Below are 23,884 nucleotides of genomic sequence, written 5' to 3' on the forward strand. Positions count from 1 at the left end.
TTATAAAGATATATTATTTTAAAAAATCAAGGCTGTAATGAAAAATATATACGCTATATGTTGTATTTGAGTTTGAAGGAATCATCCTTTTTTTAGGGGAAAACATGTATTTATTTATTTTTATGGTTGTAGTTACTTCCGCTAACTTTTTAATTTTGTGTAAAGACAGTAGAAGTAGAAGAAGCAAACCAAATGTATCCTATTTCTGTATATAGCGTATTTACACATCACCTTACATCACATCTGTATATAGTGTAAATGTAACTCTTAATCTTATTTTTTCTATTTCTATTATATTTTGTATTTGTGTGTATTTTCATATCTATTGTGTTGTGTTGTAATTTCCCCAGCGTGTCTTATCTAATCAAAATAAATTATCTTACCTATTTCTCCAGTTGTCACATTATGTATATGTTGATTTTGCACAAAATTTTCACAAGCAAAAATATTTTTGTTAATATATCTTCCAACTATTTTCAACTATTGTTTCAACAATTCCCTATATCCGTACATAACAAAATTAAAATTTTATTTTGAAATCAAAACATTGAACATCCTGTATCGATCTGTGTATCCCCGGTCACTTGACGTATATTCCCCTCTATCCCTACAGTGGAGCTTCCGGTGCCCATAACCGACCTGGGATAAGGAATACAACACTGCGACCCCCTGGATCAAACTGATCACTTCACCTGCTCAGAAACAGCTTTAAGAATCAGAATATCCAGACTCATTGTATAATGATCCCATCCGGCCCTTAAGAAATGTCCTTTCAGTGATAATGATAATAATAATGATAATTCTATACACATAAAATCTCCATAATAGTTTGCTCTGTGATTCCTGTATGTATCTATTGTGCATATAAGGCCTAATAACTAAACTTTATAGATTAATATAGAGGGTTTTTTTTTAAATAATGCTCTTATATTACAATCAACCCAGCACATTCTGCAGTTTGACAGGTGATAAATGGCACAAACCCAGTGAGACCCGCCCATGCAAATACAACATTCTCAAACACAAGGGGACGGCCCCCTTTGGCACCACCGGTAGTACTGTGTGTGGGACTGGTTCCATGCTGCTGGTCCAGCTGGCACCTAGATGGCTGACAGAAACATGCAGTCAACCAAGCTTAAATGATTAAAGGGTCAAACCAAGAGTGACCTGATGATAAGCAGGGGTTGCGCTAAATAAGGGAGGGAACAAAATTTATTCAAAAACCTGCCAGCCATTTGCTTATTCTCTATGAAAGCCTGACTTATGAGGGGGCAGGAGGACTACAGCAGGAAGTAGGAACTACAACCAGCACCACTTCTTTCATTTGAAGTTTTTGAGGGGCTTCGGGTCAACTCTCAAGCACTAATGAACCCGGCTACTCTGAGTTTTTTCTTCCAAGACAACTGAGAGAAGGAGCCTGTCAGCTCTCGGCAGAAGGAAACCATCATGGGATCGGTTAATTCAAAGCTCCCGCAGTTCCTAAAGGGTTGAGGCTCCACATTAAAGCTCTGACATATACTGAGAGATTACCAGTGAGCAGAGAAACCCCGGGCTGACTTCTACCAAGGGGGGGGGACTCTGGGAGACACATCACATCTTGGCAAGGCATCAGCGTTCACAGGGTTCCCACACTTACTTTGATACTAACATTTAAGATCTTGCTCGGTGGAATTCAGTGTAATATAATCTGCAGGTGTAGGGACAGGGCAAAGCAGAACACTGGTCAATCCAGTTATTTAAATCCTTTAAACACAAAGATGAGAGGCCTGTAGGGAATCCACAAAGCAGCCACACACATACGAGTAAATGACAAAAGCTTTGAATAGAAAATTGTTGCTTTTATTTCTGAGTTAAGATCAGACAGTGGTTGAGATTAGCTATCAGACAGTATTCATGACATATGGATTTTTTATTTTTTTAAAGAATCAGATCCAAACAATTTCTAATTATGAACCTAAAGAAATTCTATTCCCACTACGTTCCTGTTGAATTGCATGATTTGGGAACTTATGATCAGATTCTGTTTTATACATTTATTACAAAGGATGAGAGAAAACACATACTTAAAACAAGAAAAAAGAAAATCAAGAATAATTATGAGACATTCCAGTTCTTTTGAGTAGCTTCACTAAAAAAAAAAAAAATGCAATCAAAGACAGAAGACACCCATCTGAGAATTGTGCAAAATCTATCATTATCACATAGTCGAAATCTAGACATGTATCGCACATCCTAATCACTGTAAACAACATTAGAACAAGATGTGCTCACAGTTGGCAGCTCAAACCCGCCAGAGGTCTCGCATGGCACCAGAGATCATTCAGGACGACCAGGAGGAATTAAACGACCTAGTTCAGCCTCATGATTTTCTTTTTATATATACACAATTTTAAAAGTTGAACATTTTCATGGTTGTGTTTCTCAGCACTCTGAGGCTACAAATGACTCAGAGATTGTTCCTGTGTTTTCTCTGCAATGGAAGAGAAACTGGTGCAGAGAAAACACACACACACACACACACACACACACACACTTGGATCTCAAAGCTGTGGAGGTTAAAGCAGCAGTCTATTTGAATTTCAAACTGTTTTCCAAAACTTTGTATGAACAAAGGTTAGCCCTAACAAGTCCCATGACTCACATCATGTCACATTTCACCCTGTTTCCCAAAAGCTTTAACCAACACCTCACATTGCAAGTAAATCTCAACAGGCAAATGTATCACCATTAAAAATTAAAGTTAAAATTATCTCTTTTTGTAGTGTGTATGTAATAATTTCAATTTTACATTATGTCATTTCAAAGCCAACAGATCTATTTATTACATTCCTAATATTTTTCTGGAGAAAATAGAAATCTACTTTTCTTTTTTTTTTTATAAGAAGAAATCTAATCTGCACTAATAAAACAATGAATGGCACAGGAAGACACAGATATCTCAAATCAAAGCAAGGACAAACACACCAGAACAGGTGATATTATGGCAACAGATGAAGTGAAAGTGCAGAGTCTTAGTGATTATGAATAAGGGGGAGAGATGAGGTATGTCTTCTTGGCCACATTTAGGAGGCACTGAGGCGACACAGATATCAGGAACATTACGAGGGAAGCATGAAGCGAAAACTTGAATTTTAAAAACAAACTGGGGAAAAAAAACACATCAGTTATGTATATTTGATAACTGAAAATGTCTTTGGGTCTGAATCTTGGAGGAAATGGGTCTTTGGGTGAGATGCTGACAGGCAGAGAAGTGGTAGTGTTGTTGGTGATCATTATGGCTCAGAGAACGAGTCAAAGGAAGGAGCATCTTTGGATCGGCGAGCAGATCAGCCAACAGATCAGCCAACAGATCAGCCGCCTGCCTGCCCGCCCGCCCGCCACTCAGTTTCCAGTGTAGAGATCCACAGTGCTAGAGCTCAGGCCCCGGCTCTCCCTGAAATTACTGCCTCCACGAGTCTGACAAAGACACACAAGAAGACAGAACAAAGACACGGAAGAGGGGAAGGACATGAAGGTTAAAACATAACATGTCTGATAATATAGCATGAACTTAATACAGTGTTAAAGACCTTGCACAACCTGCTCCTCACCTGGAACGAGTCATCACTGGTTTTGTTCAGGTAATTCAAGGAAGCAGCTCGCTTCATGCTGTTGAACAAATAGTAAGAAAATAATGTTTGTACTGAGATCAGTGTAGAGGTAGAAGATAAATATAATTTATGAAGCAGGGGAGTTCGTGTGTAAACGAGTATGAATCTACTTGTTTCCCAAAGACAAGTAGTATAATTTGCTTTATATGCCTGCTATTCATCACAGCAGAGGATTTCTCCTGTTCTTACTTGGTGCTGCGGGGTTCAGGCGGCCCATTGCCCTGCAGTTTCTTCACCAGCAGCTCGCTGCTGCGGCGCAAAACGTCCCTGAGCTTCCCCAGAGAGCCGCTGCGCTGGAGGGCTCCGCTGCCGTCCTGCAGACACACACAATCATCAACCCCATCCATTCTGCACTGAAGACGTGGGGACAAGAACTCAGAACTTTTCTGAACATCTGCAGATGCAGGTTTGTGTTTTGCAGAATTTCCCTCGGGATAAATAATCTATCTATCTCATTAGTTGTTGTGAACGGCTGGTTGCAGCCAAACCACAGGATCAATGCATCTTGAAAAATAAAAAGGGGGGGTCTTCATTGCTTAATATTTAATATACAGGATTTGTAAATGTGTGCAATGATAGCATGCAGCACTGGCATCATTTAAATATCTGACTGCTGACCGTTAAGCATACATTTCATTATCATCCTGCAACCATCAAGAAAATGAACTTTTATAAAGTGACACCACTTGAGTCAACTATAGTAACTTCAGTTCACACAGATAAACACACATCCATCAAGGAAGGTCAGTGTGAAAGTCTCATTGTGGTTCAATTGTTGCGTCAGGTGTTATTTTTCATCTGCAGTAACTAGAACTTAAGTATTTTAAAAGAACCAGAAACTATTCTGATACTAAATAAATTGGTTGACAATTTTAAAGCAAGAAATGCTAAAACATGACTTATTTACAGCATCTTAACTGGGTTAATTTGCAACTTTTCTCTGTCTTTAGTGACAAACTGAATATTTTGGGGTTTTGGGCCGTTGACTGGATGAAACAAACATGAATGTGTCACCTTGGGCTTCAGGAAAGTGTGATGGACATTTGTCTGTCGCTATATAGACCAAATGATTTATCAATTTATCGATAAATAATGATGATCAACCAACTTGAAGCTTTTTGACAGTATTACAGTCATTTATCCATCCATCCATTCATTTTTAGATGAACATAGTGTGCGTGTTTTAATTACTACCCAACGAGTAAACACAGTATGTATGCCTTCCGCTGGCTTTGGGAGGACCCATAACAAAATTCTTAATAAATACCACTCCTTAATAAATAGAGTTTGATGTGTGATCATAATGCAATACAGGTTTATCACCAGGAGGGGGAACTGTGGGTAAATCAGAGGATTTGCATGCATTTTCCTTAAGTATTTCTGTTCCACTGGGTGGCTCTGCAGTGACCACTGATGGCACATTAATACACTTCTCCCTCCGATGCAGAGAAAAGACAAAACTTCACAAATGAAAAACTTTATTTGAGAATACCAACAAGTGTTGATGCAATAATCATCACAATGCAGAATGGTAAATATAATGCAGTCCTACTTACTAAGATAGTGCTTATAGACCTTACCATTTATGTTCTTCCACTTTAGGAAACTGAAGTCACACTATATATGTCAAGAATAGACAGTTCAATAAATAAGCATTCCACTAACACAACAATATTGTCATAATTATGTGATGTACATAGTCAATTCTTTGTTCAGAGTTGCATTAGAAGTATAGGAGTACTCATTGGAAGGAATGAAGAATAAAAGGCAAGTAGCATACTGAACAGCCGTATAGTGAATGCACTTGTCAAATCTATAAATACAGCCTACAATTACACTTCCAAGATGTTAAAGTCATTTTTACATTCAGTAAGTTAAACATCTGAAATAACATGTTGATCTTGAGGAAACACTCGCACTGTACTTTGGGTGTCTAAAAACATGATTCACCAAAGTGACAATGTTTACTTGCAAACAACTGTGTAAGAAAAAAAGGCAACACACTCCATTAAGCTTTGTGTTCAAAATACAGTAACCATAGCCGAAGTGGGCACTGTGACTGTACCACCAAAACACACACAAATACACACAAGAACTACTGTGGAATCCAGGCTTCCATTGAATTATAACGCTAGCTTCTACTAGTACACCAACAAATAAAGGCAATTCTGGGCATTTATGTCCTTTATGTTGAAATCTATTAGTACTTATCAATCTCTCAGGTGGCCAGTATCAGTGCTAGATGTTCCGGTTGGTCTCTGCTGTCATATTGGCTTTACAGCAGCAGCCAATGTTGCTAATTCCCTTTGTAAATGCAAGCTGCTGTGTACATATTGTACCAGCATAGAGCCTGTGTGAGTAACCATCAAACCAAGGGCACTGAAGCCAGTAAGAGCAACTTGAATATAAATTCCCATGGCAACAAGAGCTTGCTGTGATTTGACCAATTTGCTGTCAGCGTTTGGCCTCTTTGATGCTGGCTCTTCTGGTCAGGCAACACTACGGCATTGTTGACAAACTACTGCCTTAATATTCAGCCACAAAATAATCGACATTTAAAAAAAAAAAAAAAAAAATGTAAACAAATTTATTAAAAAAAATTCAAATTAATTCAAAGGAAATGTATCTATAAAAACAAAAATAGCAATGCTCCCTTCTCATTTCCCGCCAACTAGGCCTCAGAAGTTAAGAAACAACTTGTTCTGATTAGCATGTGAAATCTACATGGTACCATTCATTTCCACACTGTTTAGGCATTTGATCTCATTATCGCATTAGTTTAAAAACAGAAAACACAAGGTAAAAATACCTTTCTTTAAAATAACAAAACATACTATAACGGCTAAATACAGGCACCAGATTGGAAGCCATCTTTGAGGTCAACTTTCCCTTGCTGTAGAAACAGACTGCGAGTGCTCAAGGCAACAAACAAATTCAGAGTGAAACCAATTATTATTATTATTATTATTCTGTAATACATTAACTCTATAGTGATCGTTTTATCCGACTGTGGGTTGGAGTGATGTCTGGAGCCAAGGCTTCCATCAAAGGTGACACTCATCCTCAAAATCATTCAGTTTTTCTGTTTTGCCTTCTTCCAATAAGTTATTAGTCCTGCTCCTCTATCAAGCTAAATAAATCTGCTATGCACCTATGAAAAATTACAAATGAGTGTTGGAGAGAGGAGAGATGTGCGAGTGACTTCCTCACAGGGAAAAGATTTCACGCACAGCGACTTTTTTTTTTATGTTAAGTGAGAGAAAGAGCTGAAGTAACGATTTCTAAAAATGGCGGACGACGCAGGGTTAGTGAGAGGGAAAGGTAAGAGAGAGAGAGTGAAACAGAGCAGAGATGAGAAGACCAAACGTCCCAGCAGTTGTCAGATGAACAGGGGGACAGAGGTGACAACCAGGAGAGGGGGGCTTTCTGAGCCTCTGCCGAAGGGGGTAGGGGGGGCGCCGGGAATGGCAGAGGAGCTGAGGGAGCGACAACACACATCCTTTTGCTATTGTGTTGGGGAAGGAGAGAAGGATGGAGGAATAATCTTGATGGCTTAGGCCTGATAAAAGAGAAAGAGAGAAACAGACAAAAAAAACAGCACACATTGTAAGATTAAGAGCTCTGGGTTGGGCTTCCTACGCTAGACACCTACACATTGCTAACCCTGAGCATCATCCCTCTCCTGCACTCAGCTGCACTATCCTGTCTATGCTGCACCAGCTTATTGTGTTAACAACTGCAGCTTGAGGTCTGGTTATAGTTTGTGTAAACCCCAGTCGATGAATCCTACACAAACAAAATCATCTGAAAATCCAGCAGCACAGGAGCTGGGTTTCTCTTTGAAAAATTACACCTGTCATAGGAGCTGCACTGTAACAAGCAGGTCAGTGATGCAGCAGAGGTTGGTGGGTTGCAGTCACCGTGACTCAGCTGTTTTTTCTTTCCTCTCTGGGTACCAGGAAGCCTGAACTTGGCACAATGCACCCAGCCAGTGACTGTGCACTGCAGACGTGGAACATCTGCAAGCATCAGCAGTGAAATGGGCGGACAAATATAGCCATTACACTGATGATAGGAGGCTGACATTGTGAATAATATCACTATCTACAGCATTTTGAACCCAGAAACCCTGCATAAACTTTAGCAAGATACAATTCCCTAAAGCAGAAATTTGTATCTGATGAATGATAAAAACATCATCTTAATTCTTTGGTACTAGCCTCAGCTTGCCCTGAGCTCTACTACCTTAAAAGCTGACTATTAATCTAGCCTTTTTATTACATCTCTACATACACACCCACCCAAGCATATTGTGTGGAATGAGAGCTGAAGAGGAAGAGTACAATCCACTGAGTGAGAGAAGGAAATTTGATTGACAGGCTGATTGGTTGTCATGGCAAGAGTAATCAACAAGGAAGTAGGTTAGTGACACATAGAGAAGGAAAAGGCAAAAGGATGAAATCTAGAAAACATGCAAACTAACAGGCAGCACACAGAAGCATCTAGCCGAGAGCACAAAGCACATTGCAGACACACACACACACGCTTGTAAGTCGAATCATGCATTTTCAAGAGCGGACGGCGGTTGACTCTTTAGCGTTACCTCCTTGTTCAACACAAACTCTGTAAATGAGCTCCTGTAAAGTGGCACTTAAATTAGTCCTGTGTAGATGATGTTATAATGAAAGGAGCAGGTATTTATTCAAATACCCAATACTGAAGTGAACTGTCTAGATCAGCTGTATGAGTACTGAACCCGCTCCTATAGCCTGGGTGACGGATCAGACTTTCTGAGAGCAGCATGAAGACATGTTCAGTCGGTGAGTGAAAGCTCTGACGTGCCTATCACATCATCGCTCAGCAAAAGAATCGACACACAAGCACTACACACAGTACTTTACAAGCTTCTTTCTAAAGCACAAGATAGCCGAGTCGTAGTTACACATGTTTGCAGCTTTGTAAATGAATGGATTGATGGAATATGTTAAATATTTTAGTCAAAAGCTCAAAAAGGTTTCTGACAAATTTGCTTTTGGAAACAATTGTTAAAAGCGTGAAAATGTCATTAGTATATTTTCCGTTTTGACTGTGTGTATTTAATTTGTAGTGCTATGGCTGTGACGTGGATAATGAAATGCCTGCACACACCCAGCAGTCCTCTGCATGCCACCACATGTTTCAAACAATAACAGGTGCACGGTCGGGTGAAGATGCATGCCATTGCATATGTTGGGCGTGAATTTTGAAGCAGTTTTGAGTAGCTGTGTTATGCATATGAACACATGTATATAGAAGCATTCACATTCACACAAACAGCCAGCAAACAAAAAAAAATACCCCATCCTTTCTACTTAATGTTACTCGGAGAGAGAGCGGCAGACATCAGGTTAACAGACATTTTCTCAACCATGTGTAAACAGTGAAAACACACATGGTCCATTAGTGTGCATGTTAAGGGCGAGCCCCTGCAGGCTGGCATTGATGCATGCATGTTTGGACTGGGTTTGGTGCGGTGAAGGGTGTGGTTGCACTTAAGTAAGGGGAGGGGTTGGGGAGAGAGGGCACAGGCTCAGGCGAGGCATCTCTGCTGGCACAATCTGGCCCTCTGGCTTATGTAAGCATCACCAAGAGGGCTTGTTCGAGCTGGGACACAGCTCTAGCAGTGTCTGTTTAACTGCTACACTGCATATCACATTTTCTGCACCGACCTCTTTAGCAACGAGGAGAAGGTTGGCAAGTCCAATGAGAAACAGTGTGCACAAATAAAAGCCCTGCGGCGAAGTGACACTGATGACTGTTGAAACGCAGCCAGAGCGGACGTTATAATGAGGCAATAAACCCGCAGGATGAACCATTATGTATCAACTGCAGTTTACTGTGCAGAGGGACAAGCATCGCAGGATATTGGGAAGCCTGTCAATTGTGTTTCATGGTGTAAACATGAGACATCCTAATAGGGATTTAGACAGGCTCTATCTCTGCGAGTCCCACAGAAGCAAATACATATTTTATATGTTGCCAGGGTGCCACAGAATGAGCTTGTGCCTGTTTTGTTACCGCTCCACTTGTGCATAAGCATTGCCAGCAAAACAACCACTTATTAAAACAAGACACTGGGACTTCATTGCCAGGCAATGAACAACAAAAAACACGATGTTTGAAGCAAACTCAGATGCTGTCAAAAACAACAGCATGCCAAGACACTCAATCAGCTTTACATTTTGCAAAAAGGGAATTCCAGGTTAACCTCATGAGAGGAACAAGGCACATGTGCAAGAAGTTGATGGACTGGTACAGATGCAGAACTGGGAATAACAGCTATCCCACTATTTTACTGTTTTTAAAGAGGTGTGCCTCAAAATCATCATGTGAAAAAGCAGGTTGTGCAACATGGACTTTGTTTCCGGAATAATGTCAGTCATATTCAATTTACGATGATGTGCAATGCTGACATCATAAAATAGGTCATCCAGGAATTACTAATTTGTGCTTGAGCGAGGTTTGCCCACAGTGAAGCGAGGGGCTTCCTGAGCTTCCTGCGAGGTGGATCGTCTAGTGGAACATCCTGACTGGCTGGGATTTAGGTACCGGAGCCAGAAGAGTCAGCTCCCTGCTGAGCTCTCTTGTCTAACATTAAAAAACACATCACCATCTGTTTTTATTTTTATTTTTTTAATTATTTTAATTTGTAGGCTTTTCTGTACCAGTCCACACACTCTGTGACTTTACTAACACCACCTTGTTCTTTCAGTGAGGTCACTGGTTGTGTGTTGACTCTACTATAGTGGATTTGTACTCACCCCATTCCACTCCACGCCCATACTCACTTCCTCGCCGGTCTCAGAGCCGCTCTCATACTTAACGCTGCTCAGGCTGTCCCTGCTCCTTCGCCTGTCGCCGTCTGTATCCTTCAGGATCTCCACCACGCGTGTCTGGTGGATGGGGTCGATGCCCTGATGGGAACAAAACACGGGTGCGACACACAAACACACAAACAAACAAACAAACAAACATATCATAGTCAGAACAGGCTCAGAGGTAGGTGTTAGCTACAATGTGGGTGAGAGTGTAAAGTTACATGGAGGTATGTATTTAATTAGTTTTCTGGCTCTTTTAATGCATCCAAAGCCCTGTGCCACCAGAGACAAGGAAAAACTTTAAATGACTGTGAGATGGGAGTGATGTTAGGGGAGAGAAGTGGAGGCTCTATGGGGGCTATCAGTTAGAGACAAACCACTTACTGTGTTGCTCTGGATCCATAGCAATGTAAAAAGAGGGAAAGAAATATCATGAGATTTGCTGTCCTAACACGGGGAACATATTTAAGAATTTATAAAAACAGGAACTGATAAGTTATCTGCATGCAGAAAAGGAGATTTTCTAGTTCAGGAAATGCTGCTGACCTGCTTGCGGGACCTCACGGCGCACTCTTCCAGGGTCTCAGCAGCCTCTAGCTTGCCCTGTCGGCGGTACAGGGCCCCCAGGTTCCTCAGGGTGGTGTTCACTGTAGGGCTGGACACAGAGACAGGCACACCGATAAGTACCCAGAGGTCATTGAGGAACAATTTGGTCTGAGCTAATTGATAAATAAATTTATGCTGATTACATTTTTCATTTATTTATGACCAAGCGGTAAAAACAACCTTATCACGTTCTGCCTCACCTGTTGACTTTGCAGGCCTTGTACCAGCCTCCATACTCTCCGTATGGAGTGTTGTCTCTGTGCTTGCCCTGGAAGTAAATAAGGGACAGGAGGAAGAAAAGAGCGTGAAGGGGAGTGGCGCTTCAAACTGGATCAGCAACATTTTCCTTGTGTTTACATATAACCATCATATCCACTGGGGCTTATATACTGTGCGTGAAGGACAGTGCCCCTGCAAAAGGATTCTATTTAAATTTCCAGGAAATGAAATAAACGTTTTTACATTTACGTTTTTTTTGTTTGCCAATTTAGTATTTTCTCTGCTTTTGTTCACAGTGACATGAGGTGGATTACACAAAGCCCTCACCTTGCTCATCTCCTCTCTTTCCTCTGCGTGCATCCAGATGGGCTTGTTTTCAGCTGCAGACAGACAGACAAGAGAGGTGGTCTACACACAGTGCAACGGGACTGGAAAACAGATTAACTGGTTGACCTCAGGATGTTTCATTGAATCCATCAACAATTTATGATGCAGGCTGGGCTTGCCATATCGTCCTACTGACATCAACAACTACAGTACACTACAGTTTGCTTATTAATCTGTCAAATATGGTAGAGAGAAGGTCTTTGTTTTGGTGTTTCTCTGTGCTTGGCTAGAGAATTACAGGAAGAGGCTGGTGAATTCTGAGATCTGGCACAGATACTTCCAGATGAAAAATGAAAATAAGTGTGAATGTGTGTTTTGGCCTGAAGTATAGATACTAAAACAATGGCTAAATGTTTAAGACTGTTGTTAATAATATAAAAATGGATTCAAATAAAATACATTCACAGTCTTTGTTTTAAATTCAATCTTTTTATAAACATTTTTGCAGATTATTCCCCAAAGAAATTAAGAAAGAAATCGCTCTCAATACAGGAAACACCATTAAATAGTGTTGTAAGTGAAAGAAGGTGACATTGGTGAGGCAATATAAACAAAGGAGAGACTGATTATCTTGTAAATATGAGCACAATTTTACTTACAAGTAACCATTCATGCTATGCTAATGTATGCATGCTATAGATTCATTAAATATGGCTTTCAAAGACCGACTCTATATCTCCTAAAACCAATAAATTTTTTTTTTAAATCCCAGGGCTGTGGAGCTTTCCCGTAACCTTCAAATCACCAACAGGTTGAAAAAAAAAATCTGAGCACTACTGTCAAATTAAGTGACACATAAAAAATAATCCTCTCAGAACAATGCGTGATGCTTTCGCTCAAAAAGCGCCAGAGCAGTGCATTGTGCGGAGTCCCTTTCATTCCTTTTTCAAAAGCAGTCAATCTAATCCCTGGAGGAAAGCCAACAAAAAGGGTAGCTTCAACCAAAAGAGAAGAAAATTGCGAGAGTTCATCTTTCAGACAAGTAAACTCTTTATTTTCTCGAATTGTTTGTTCAGATTCTTTGAGTCCTCTGAACGGTGAAGGTTGGCACCCTGCTCAGAACATCGTCCACTTTTTAACCATCTGTCCATCACTGACCCTGCTCGCTGGTGTGAGACAAACAGTAGATGGCAGATAAGACAATGGTGGAGGAAAACAATAAAAACAAATAGTTTAGTGTAACCCACCACCATTTTTCTTGGGATAACTTTGTTTTTATTCATTGTGTCTGTAGGTCGATTGAAATAAGAATCTCCACCACAGCAATATAGAAATAGCCTTTTAAACACGTGCTGTCATATACCGTACAGTGTCTTCCATGAAGCCTTACCATCAACAGATCCAAACTCTTTCTCGTGAGCCCGGGTCAGAATCTCTTTGTACAGAATCTCAGCCTCCTTGTATTTCCCCTGTTTGAGAAAGCAGGACGCCTGAAGAACAAAGAGAAGTGAAAGCACATTTCAGTGTTGGATCAGACGGGCCTATTGACTTCCAATGGGCCCCCTGAGAGAGCAGGAGCGGTCCTTCCGCATATTTCTCCTGTGCACTCTGACTCATGAAAAATGATATATGCCCACAGAGCCTCAGTCACTGTCTCCATACAGCCTCTCCATCACCAGTGAGACAATACAGAAGCAGGAAGGGGTGACTTTGGAGAGCTTAAAGAAGCCAGGCAGCAGACAAAGGACTACTGGCTTGGTACCCTATAAGCAATAAGAACTGAGTCAAAGTTGATCTATAAAAACCTTTGAAGATGATGGCACTAAAATTACATTTTATTCAGCTGCTTTTCATACCTTTTTTTTTACTTTTGTAAAGTAAGGCACAGAGCAAGTATGAAAAATATCATCTGAATACAAGAAAGTTTTAACGGCCATTTCAAGCAGTTAAGAGTTTGCATGCTGAACACCCCCACAGAGACCAAACTCAGGCTGACAGAACAAATGAGTGCTTCTGCTCACAATAAAACAACTGCCTGTGTTTACCTTGGTACATTCACAGCTCAATAGGGACTGTAATTCTTTTCACAATGAATAGTACACTCATGTGAAAGGGTTTGAAAGGAAGAGATAAAAAGAAAGCTCAATAAAAGCTGATAGTGACAACTTCGTCTCTCACCAGGTTGTTCTTGGTTTTGGCCACATTGGGATCATCTGGGCCCAGCCTGGACTCGTAGATCTCCAGGGCACGGCAGTAGTAGTACTCCACCTCCTCGTACTTGCCCTGGTTCTGACAAAGCAGGGCCAGGTTGTTCAGCTGTTTGGCCACATCTGGGTGGTCCTTCCCCAGGACCTGATGGAAATCAGAAAGCAAATGTTTTGAATTAACATGTCAGTTTGTGGCTCTGCCTGAGTGGCTTTTCTCCATGCTTATCTGCCCTTCTGTACCTCTTGCTGTTTTCACGTCTGCCTGCTGCAGGCACTCAGAAGATCTAATAAAAGGCTGGCTGATCAATAGAGAGTGTACAGAATAGAGCTTTCAGGCAAAGAGAAACTCGCTGTACCCCTGTTGAGCTCTGTAGCTTCGTCATGTCTCCTATCCATCTTCTGCCTCGCTCCCCTACGCCTACTATCCATTTTCAGCTGTGCTCTCAATTAAACTCTTTAATTCCCCTCCGACACGGGAATGGCACCCAGTGGAAACTTCTTGACAATTTAAGAAAATCATTTGCTCTTTTCCCTATTAATAGCCACTGCTGTTTCAGTAGCTCCAGCTGACATTTTGGAAATATTATCACTGTTAATTAGTTTATTTCAACGAGCTAATTGTTCACAGGTTTAGCCTTGAGATGAGGCCTCGATAGCAGTGCTGTGGTCGGCTCTACTGGTGCAATCCAGGGATATGGCCTACCTTTTCTCTGATCTCCAGAGCCCTCTTACAGAGAGGCTCAGCCTCCTTGTACTTCCCCCTCTTTCCATACAGCACAGCCAAGTTGTTCAGCGTTGCGGCCACCTGGACGGACAGAAACAGAACACATTTTAATGAGGCCACTTCCTCTCTCTGCTTTGCTTTGGTTCACAATATCGGAACTTAATTTACTGTTGTCTAATGACCAATGTATATAGTTCAATCAAGCAGTCTTTCCAAAAAAGCTTAAAGCCACCTGGATTACACTGGACGGTAGTAACCTGCCTTTGTTTTTCATTATTCTGTGTCGAGGATCAGTCTGAGTGACAAGAGTAATGACATGAGGAAAACTGCAAAGCCCACAGAGCTGCTGGGACCAGCACTGCACTTTAATAGCTTCCTTACGAGGTGTTTTTGTGCCACAGTGTAAATCAATTCTTAAAAATCTGTATAATGTAATATGTATGTGTATATTTATATTAATGTTTTCCCATCGGTCTCTGTATTCCAATGGCAGGAATGTTGTGATTTGGTTCATGGTGGATGTATGAGCAGACACTGAGCAGTTGCGAGTGATAGCTTTCAAGCCCACAGGCACATAGTCAAAAATCCATAGTTTAATAGCAAAAGAAAATCTATACAGACTGACTAACTGGAACAGTAAATATAGTACACTGTGTGGTTATTGCCTTCTTGTTTACAGAGTCTATGAGAGGTTATGAACCAACACCAGATGACTAATCTGATCTATCAAAACAATGGATCTGTCCACACAAAGATATGGTTGCTATAACGATGGTGGAGTCTTACAGCGGGATGGTCTTTGCCCAAGGTTTTCTCCCGGATGGACAGAGCATCGTTGAGCAGATGGGCGGCCTCTTTGTATTTGTTTTGATCCCTGCAAGAGTGAGAAGGAGACACAGAACAAAATGATGAGACACGGGGTAAATAAAGTGGAAAAAAATAACAGTAGAACTAGACAGAACTCCCATATGGAGACATTTCTGACCTATAGACCAAGGCCAGAATGTTGAGCATGGTGGCCACGTCTGGGTGGTCGTGTCCAGAGGTCTTCTCCAGGTCCTCCAAAGCCTGCTTGCAGAGGGGGACAGCCACCTCGTACCTGCCCTGGGAGGCATACTGGATCACCAGGTTGTGCAGGGTTCTCAGACGGGCTGGGATCTCATAGCCTCCCTGCTGGGCTGCAGCCACGGCCGCACTGTTGTGTTGGTGCTGCACTGTGGGGCACAGAGGCACAGGGCAAAGGTCAGCTTGGATATCAAAGGGAGACGATCTGAGCTGATTATATCGCTAAGGACATTTGCATGTACACAATACCGTGGTTTCTGGGAATAATTCGATTGTAGGGATAATTCAATTAGTATTTAATAGCTTAACACAACGTTATCTACCCCAGTGTCCTGGACTTACATACATAGTGAGGTTAATCTACTAGAAGAGGGATGTGACACCAGATAATCAGCCCTATATGACCCTAATATCAAAGCAGAAAAGCAGGTGTACTTCTTATAGACTTCTTTAAACACATAAACACATACATTTTAATCAGAAATACATTAACTGCTATGCACTATGTAAAAGTGTCATTATTTTGACCACAGCTAAAATGTTAAGTATCAGGCTTTAATAGTCTTAGTTGTTTTACTCACTGATATTCAAATAATGAAATGATAATTTGTTTTAATCACATGATATAAATACTTTTGGATAAACATCTCTTAATAGCTATTGACTCTAAATAGTGACAGTATCATTTTGGAAGCAAATACGGTTACAGAATAGCTATGTTATCAGATTGTACGCCCTATGGGTGTGTACAATCATAATGTCATGCTGAATTGCTGAATACTGTTGATCTCACTTCCTTGGCCGTGCTCCTCCTCGTCATTGGGGAAGAGGTCGTCCAGGGAGTCCTTCGGTGTCTCTCTGTCCTTCTCCTCCTGCTGAGATTATAAAAACAGAACTGCCTGTCAGATCCCCTTTCAGACAGCAGGAATCACAGCCGACAATTTGGGAATCATCCGTATCCGATATGTGACATGAACAATGGCAGGTACCATGATTACCTCAAAGCAAGCATGCATGAGATAATATCTGTTTGCAAGCTTAAATGTGATTACATCAGAGTGGAAAGATGTTGATGATCAGAGATTCAATTTACCAGCTGGCTGTTGTGTAGTTTTGTCATGTTCTCTACATTAAAATTATACTTTCTGTCATGACATTATTATTTCACCTTGACAGGACAACTTAGATTTTAAGGATAAACTCGACTCATCGATATTCAAGTCTTTCTCCACTACATATCTGCTCCGTGAATCACACGTCTTTTGTTCTCCTTTGCGAAAAAAAATAGAAAACCTAAGGGAGAAACATGTATGTTATATCTTTTGGTTACATTCTGGAGACCCTTAGTTGCATTCATTGGATGAGATAATGTTAGGTGTTTGTCTATGTAGGATGGAGACCTTATTCCAATGCAATTCAAACCCTCTATAAAGCAGTAATCCCAACTGTTTATCAAAGTCAGAACGGACAGTCACACAGAGCCAGACAGCAGCTACACGACAGCCACAGACTCTCAACAACACACATTAGTCTTCTTCTTATCTAATTTACAAACATGAACACACATCTTCTTGCACCTTGGCCTTGATTATTGAGCCACCAAACAAACCTTCAACAGCACTGCTACGCATAACTATGTTTACAGGCTAGATACCTAATTAGCTAATTGAATAGCAAGTAAAAGCTACCTGTGAATGTGTGCTTCTCGCTCTTAAAATACACTGCTAACAACACGCTGTCTGCTCACCATTAGTGGATACAGCCTATTACCACCTCTTTTTTGTGACTAAGAATAAGGTCAGCAATTCAGTGCAACTCATCCTCACCACCAGATCAATGAGGACCTGAACAGAAAGGCTCATTCCTGGAAGACCTTATAATTACTTAATCCTGTTACAAACAACAGCAGCTGGTTTTTCTGCAGTATCAGATATCAATGATGGTTTGCAGCCTTTTAGAGTTACACTTGGAGACAGACATTTCAAAGCAGATTCAAAATAAAAAATTCAGTTCAGCAGTACAGGATTTGTTTTTCTTACAATGTCTGACCCATTTAGATTAATAACAAGTCATCTCCATTTGGCTGCACAGGCTAAATAATAAATGAAATCTGAATCCTGTCAGTTGAAGTGATTCCCAGTTAACAGCGTTCAAAAGGAACAGTATATTTTGAAGAATCCTGTTACGACGAGAACAATCTAACCATAACAGCTAAACAATGGTGGACTGAAATACCCTTAAAATGTATCAACACAATCTCATGAAAAATATATTAGAGACGAAGTACTAATTAATCTGTAGATACAGGGGATTATCTTATCAAGCTTATTTAGTACTTACAGTGGGTGAGACATCTTCATCATATTTTTTGAGCTGGTTCATGAACTCCAGGTGTTTCTTCTCCTCCTCCAGCTGGGCCACGCTTTGCTCGCTCTTCTGAAGCTTCTGCTGGGTGTTGGCCAGCTCGTCCCGCAGCCACTGGTTTTCCTGGCAAAGCCTTCTCACCTGCGCACGTAGCTTCTGCTTCTCCGACTCCACCGCGTTCAGGTGGTTGGAAAGGGCCATCATCACCTGGGATGGAGACAGCATTGAACAGCAATGACATTTAACAAGGACAAACTGCTGCAGCGACAAGGCACAAGAGTACAAGCTGAGGCCGATTCTGAATGAATCATGATCACCACACAAGCTCAGTATAGAATGAGGAAGCAGCATAGAACAGTAACAAATGGCAGTGTGGGTTAAATAACACAAATTTACTACGTTGTGAGCAAGTCTCTTTTTCTGCCAATTCTGATATTGAAAACTGTAACCCACTGTATTTTACAACATTTTCTTAACACATATCCTCCTAATGACCAAACTCTATCTACTCAGTAGGAAAGGAAGTAAGGAAACTTAAGTAGGAAAATACTGTTTTGCCCTCCTCATACCTCATACCCCCATCTTACCTGTGCTTCTCCCAGGCCCAATTCAATCATCTCCACTGACTTGCGGAGCAAGTTGGACTTCTCGTGCACCAGGTTGGCTTCTTCATCTTTCTTTAGGCACTTGATGGTCTCCAGGAGACTGTGGAGAATGGAGTTGTGCTCGTTCTTCAGTGCCTCCAGACCCTGGATCACCAGCTTTGTGTTGGAGATGATCTCCTCCTGAGAGAGCTTCTCAAGCTTCTCTTCTCGTGGATACACCATGGTGGACATCTTCTATGTAGCTCAGGGAAACCTGCACAGAGAGATAAAACAAAAAGGGAAATGGCTGTTACAACAGCCTAACCCACTGGACACTGTGGGAACATTTAAACAGCAGCAGCTGCAAACATAAAGATGATAATTTCTGTCAGTCTTCCAAAGATACAGCTGTGCTCGTTTTACACTGAAATTCACAAAACAGAACCTGAGAGCTCGGCTGAACTGCAACTGTCACAAAATGTCTCTTTCCTCTATTCAACTGAAAGCATCTTCATTTTCAAATAATCTTTCACACTATAAACCACTTCAGGCATTCTTTGCTCGAGTGACACGATACTTTCTGTTTAAGGACATCAATGTCTGACAGTACTGAGCCCTGCCCTCGCTGCTGACAGACACCACGTCATTTATGTGCTCCACTAATGAGCCCCTAGCATGATCCACCAGCAACATGACAGCCATAAAGGGGAAATGAACTTATTACTGCTGGGGAGATGAGGGATTCAAATTTTATGAGCGAGATAGGTCAGCATTTCTTTGCCGTTTAAATGATAAAAATACAGAATGTGTGTCGTTCAATATGGCAAGAAAGAAAGGTACTTAAACACATAAAACAAGACAGCTATGCTTCAGTTTAGTCTGAGTGAAATTCTCAGCTGCAAGTGTTGAACGAGTAGCCACATCCAAATTAAAGACATGCGTATAATGCCGGCTTTATCCATAGCCGAGAGCCACAGGGAAATGGTATTCTGGTGGACAGACTGTTGGGATTTGCCACCTATAATAAGCTCCGGTTGCGAGTGGAGTTGCAGCTTGCGGTGTAACAGAGGGCACACAGATGCTGCAGTGTGGGTGCCTTCTGGTGCCAGCACTTTATCCAAACAGAGGCCTAGCTGGCTGCATGACTGGCTAAAGAGTCAAGGAGAGAATGACATGACAAAAGCCTCAGCATCAGCTCAGCAGCTGGTCAAGTCACAAAAAAACTCACTGTCAATAATACTGTGTTCTGAAGAAATGTCAGCCCTTGGGTGAGTGCATGGAACATGTGCTATTTTTCCCCAAACAGTCTGAAGATGACCAATGACTCACTGAGCCACGTCGCTCTTGGCTACAACATGCAAATGTCAGTGCAAAAAGCGGCCCTGCCCTTCTGACTGAGGCAATGTTGAGCTAGTGCGTTCTATATTTTAGCAGCAGTGAGGAGAATAAGAGGTGAAGGATGAGGGGGCTTGCAGTAATAAACACCAGCTGAGAGCCATCTGCCAAGAGAAAAATATACTACACCATTAGTGAGCCACTCCCTGCTTTGCTATTTGCATTTCAGCAACTGTCTATTAAAGCAGTTGCATTGAGAAAATAAAAAAAGACCAAAAAAACTGCTGCAATAAATAGCTATGTGCTTTGTAATGTGACAACAGAAGAGATAATGATAGCTATGTTAAGTCCTGTTGTAGACATCTGGGGGCCGTCGATTACTGGGTTGAGAATCAGACTACTTGAGACAACACAACAGGTTAATAAATAGCTGATTATTATTTCATTCTCCCCTAATTAAATAATCAAGAGCTATTAATTAGTTGCTTATCCAAATGGTCCAATATGGTCAATAGTCCAAAACCAAAAGATAGTTAGTCTACTATCATAGAAAACTAAGGAAACCAGGAACTGTACACATTTTAAAGGCTTGCAACCCGAGGACTTTGCCATTCTTTCTAATCGATTATTAAAAGTTGCTGATTAATTTTTTTTTGGTCGACTAATTGTTGCAGCTCTAATGGATGCCCACCTTAATTTGTTAGCTTCAATGTGCTAAGACCTCTTGTGTTTACAATGGACATCTTTACAGCTTACTTGCACTGCTAGAAACACACACATGTCCAACCGGGTCTGCTGCTAATATCCAGTAATTATGACCCTCCTGTGATGTTATGCATGTCACATCATGCAATCACAGACTCTGTCGGGGAACGGTTATGTATGATGCTAATATATTTCATGATGGACACTAGACAAGCATGCAGGGGCAGGAAACTGTTGTCATCTAATAGCCAACTAGATGTCAGCCTGTGGAAATGAGCTTTAGTCAGGATGACACTGGAGCGTGTGTACCACCAGCTGGAGGCCCTGGTTGGGCAGTAGAGCAGCTGTGATCGATGTCAGGTAACCTAACAATATGGAGTCTATGGGAGGATACAGAGAAGACAAATGCATCTTTACCATCCTCCGGTTCATGAACTCGCTCCCTTAAGAATTTAAAAAATGCCAACAGTTCAAGAGAGAGGGTATCAATAGATTTTTCCTCTTTTCCAACTAAACAAAGATAGAAGCTTATCTGTTAAATTCCCGAAGCCTTGGTGTGACAAAGGCAAAATCGAAGGGTGACGTAAGCCTGATGCAAAGCACATAGCACCTTGTTTAAGCTGTTAAAATGCTGAAGCAGTGCTGAGTGATTAATATGGAGCATATCAGATATGGCACCCAGGTGAGCATCTCTCATATAAAGTAAAGTACTTTATTGCACTTTAAGACCACCTCTTAAACTGTCATTTTACAGGAAGAAACAGAAGAGCAGTGAAAAGCTAATTTGCAGAGACAGCCAACCCTCTTCAGAGAATAGCAGAGTGACAAGATCCATTAAAGATCCAGTGTGTAACCTTTAGGAGGATCTATTGGCCCAAATGGAACATGAGTATGCATAACTATGTTTTCATTAATGTCTCTAAAAAAATAAGGATTTTTGTGTTGTGTTGTGTTTTTGTTACATTAGAAAGAGCCTTTTATATCTACAGATGACGCAGATAGCCTTTCATGGAGGCCGCTAAATTAAACCATACCATGTATCTACAGTTGCCTAGAAGGGAGAAGCCAAACACTGGCTCTAGATAAGACCTTTTGCATTTTTTGTACATTTCACAACCACCGTATTTTCACCTTTGATGGGGAGGGTGAAGTAAGGGTGTTACAATCTGCAACTACACTGCTAGATACTGCTAATTCCTACACACTGGACCTTTTAATGAGTTTTCATCACACATCAAATTCTAATATAAGTTATAATCAAATAAAAGTAACATATGCTCTTTCTAAATCCTTTCAAGAATCAATCAAATATATACCTACATGGAAGTTTACAAAAAGTATGACCTTGTACTTGCTTTAAAAAAAAAAATCTTTCAACATAATGTAGATGGATTAAGATAAAAGGAGCCCATACTCAGAACACAAAACGATCTAGTAAGAATTCAATAATAGGTTAAGTAGCAGTCATGGTGTGCACATATTTAGCATGCCGAAGACAAAATGACCAGAGGGTGTACAGTCAGTGGTTGCAAGCATGCATAACAGTGAGAAGTGCTAAAAGAAAAGCTAGTCAGCAGACAAGAATTAACACGTTTCTGGGAGAACCTCCATGAAAGAAAAATAGACCATAGCACAGATAACTGAAAGCCATTCTGTCCGGACAAAAAAAACGGACTCTGTACTTTAAATAAACGTCTATTCAAATTCTACAAACAAATTGAGTTGCACTATCATTTGGATAGTTGAAGATACGTCTGTCTGTATGTTTGTTGTTAAGCAGCACTTAGAGTCAGATGCTATATGAGCAAGTGAGCCCTAAGTAAAGTAATCAAGGTTGGGATTAAAAACACACATCATTTGCATGAAGACCTGTCAGACAGATGAGGAGAACTACAGTACATTTCTCCCTGATAAGGTCTAGTGCGAAGGCTCTTACCTGCTCCAAACATGATATGAAATGATCTCTTTGAAAGATCAAACATATTCACAGATCAGTCAGCTTATTACCCTCTACAGTTACTCTGAGTCTGAGTAGTTTAACACCTATGTGGATGAAAGGCCTGACGAGCTGGGTATACACAGCAGCTGACAAAGAGAAGAACAGCTTTCATGTCGGTCCGGGGAGAATTAAACAGCTTGGCTTTGATTAAATACGCAAACACCTGTATCAAGAACTTCTACTTTCTTGAGATGGCTTGAGTTAATATTTTCCAAGTCTTTAAAGACGTGAGATAAAGTCCAACAGGCTTGTTGTTTTTCTTTAAAAAAAAGACTGCCCTTGAATTAATCTTTAACATTTACTTTTCTGCGTTTCATACAAATCATGTGTACATAAAACAAATGATAGCATTAAAGGTAAAACTACAACACACTGACAAAATGAAACAACAGAAAGACTGTGTACCAGCTCTAATGCATGAGGCCCAGAATAGGACTTCTCATACGGCTGAAACGGATCACAGAGCTTTTGAGGAAAATATAAAAACATTTATTCATGTACATGTTACACTATAAAGCGGCACATATTCACTTGATTTTGGCTTTTGTCCAAATGCCCTCATGATCAAGATCAACTATTACTCAAGGTTTAGTAGCAGAGAGTTAGGGAGCTAGTACGAGGAAATGTTCACCTCTTTAAATAAGCAAACAGTAAACACAGCCACACGAGGAAACCATTTTCAACAAATCCCTCAGCCAGAGCTGCCTGAGCTCCCATTTTAATACATATGCAACACAGATAAGACATGGTGGACTAACAGATGTTCCTGCCTCTCATTTGTACTTCGCAACAGATGGAGTATTTTATGAAACAAAGCTTAAAACCATTAGAGTAGCATATGTACATGTTATATAAGATACAGGACCAGAATAGTGAAGCAATTTATTGTAAGCAAAGTGGTCGTTGCTCATGAGGAAACACGACTGGAAACAACTGACAAAAAATAAAATAAAAAAGTAAATAAACTCTCAAAGAATCTTTATATCCGTTCCAAAACCCCACTAAATGCCTGCTAAATGCTTAAGCCATGTATCATTCATGCTGGCAATGTGTTCAGCTGCTACAGCTTGCTGGACCAGAAAACTAACCTCAGTTTCAGTGGCAGATCAGAGCCTCATAGTTTGGCACGTAGAAAAGCTGATGAGATAATGACTCCTCCTCGAGCAACAGTGCTACACGCCAGCAAAGTGCATCATAAAACTGCTGAGCTAATCCAAAGTGATCCTCCTTGAAATGAAGACG

At 40.8% G+C, this 23,884-nt stretch overlaps 1 protein-coding gene across 8 annotated transcripts in view; it reads right to left on the reverse strand.

Moving 5' to 3' along the window:
- Positions 1-1,817: 1,817 nt before the first annotated feature.
- The window catches only part of klc1b (kinesin light chain 1b), a 24,852-nt gene continuing 2,785 nt past the window's right edge, over positions 1,818-23,884 (reverse strand). For 3 of the 8 annotated variants that reach the window (XM_051428193.1, XM_051428211.1, XM_051428221.1), the window contains exons 2-17: positions 18,607-18,877; positions 17,996-18,226; positions 16,449-16,530; positions 15,576-15,804; positions 15,377-15,464; positions 14,570-14,671; positions 13,838-14,011; positions 13,050-13,149; positions 11,660-11,712; positions 11,314-11,381; positions 11,054-11,162; positions 10,892-10,900; positions 10,451-10,603; positions 3,840-3,964; positions 3,591-3,648; positions 1,818-3,456 (exon numbers count right to left, since the gene is read on the reverse strand). In XM_051428193.1, coding sequence (XP_051284153.1) covers positions 3,382-3,456; positions 3,591-3,648; positions 3,840-3,964; positions 10,451-10,603; positions 10,892-10,900; positions 11,054-11,162; positions 11,314-11,381; positions 11,660-11,712; positions 13,050-13,149; positions 13,838-14,011; positions 14,570-14,671; positions 15,377-15,464; positions 15,576-15,804; positions 16,449-16,530; positions 17,996-18,226; positions 18,607-18,855 — 1,905 coding nt within the window. In that variant the 5' untranslated portion in view covers positions 18,856-18,877 and the 3' untranslated portion in view covers positions 1,818-3,381. Of the gene's footprint in view, positions 3,457-3,590; positions 3,649-3,839; positions 3,965-5,111; positions 7,210-10,450; positions 10,604-10,891; positions 10,901-11,053; positions 11,163-11,313; positions 11,382-11,659; positions 11,713-13,049; positions 13,150-13,837; positions 14,012-14,569; positions 14,672-15,376; positions 15,465-15,575; positions 15,805-16,448; positions 16,531-17,995; positions 18,227-18,606; positions 18,878-23,730 lie in introns of those variants that run through there. The other 5 variants (XM_051428202.1, XM_051428230.1, XM_051428248.1 and 2 more) reach the window with 5 other exon arrangements.

This window comes from Dicentrarchus labrax, unplaced genomic scaffold (assembly GCF_905237075.1).
Source record: "Dicentrarchus labrax unplaced genomic scaffold, dlabrax2021, whole genome shotgun sequence".
In the NCBI taxonomy this organism is placed as follows: domain Eukaryota; kingdom Metazoa; phylum Chordata; class Actinopteri; family Moronidae; genus Dicentrarchus; species Dicentrarchus labrax.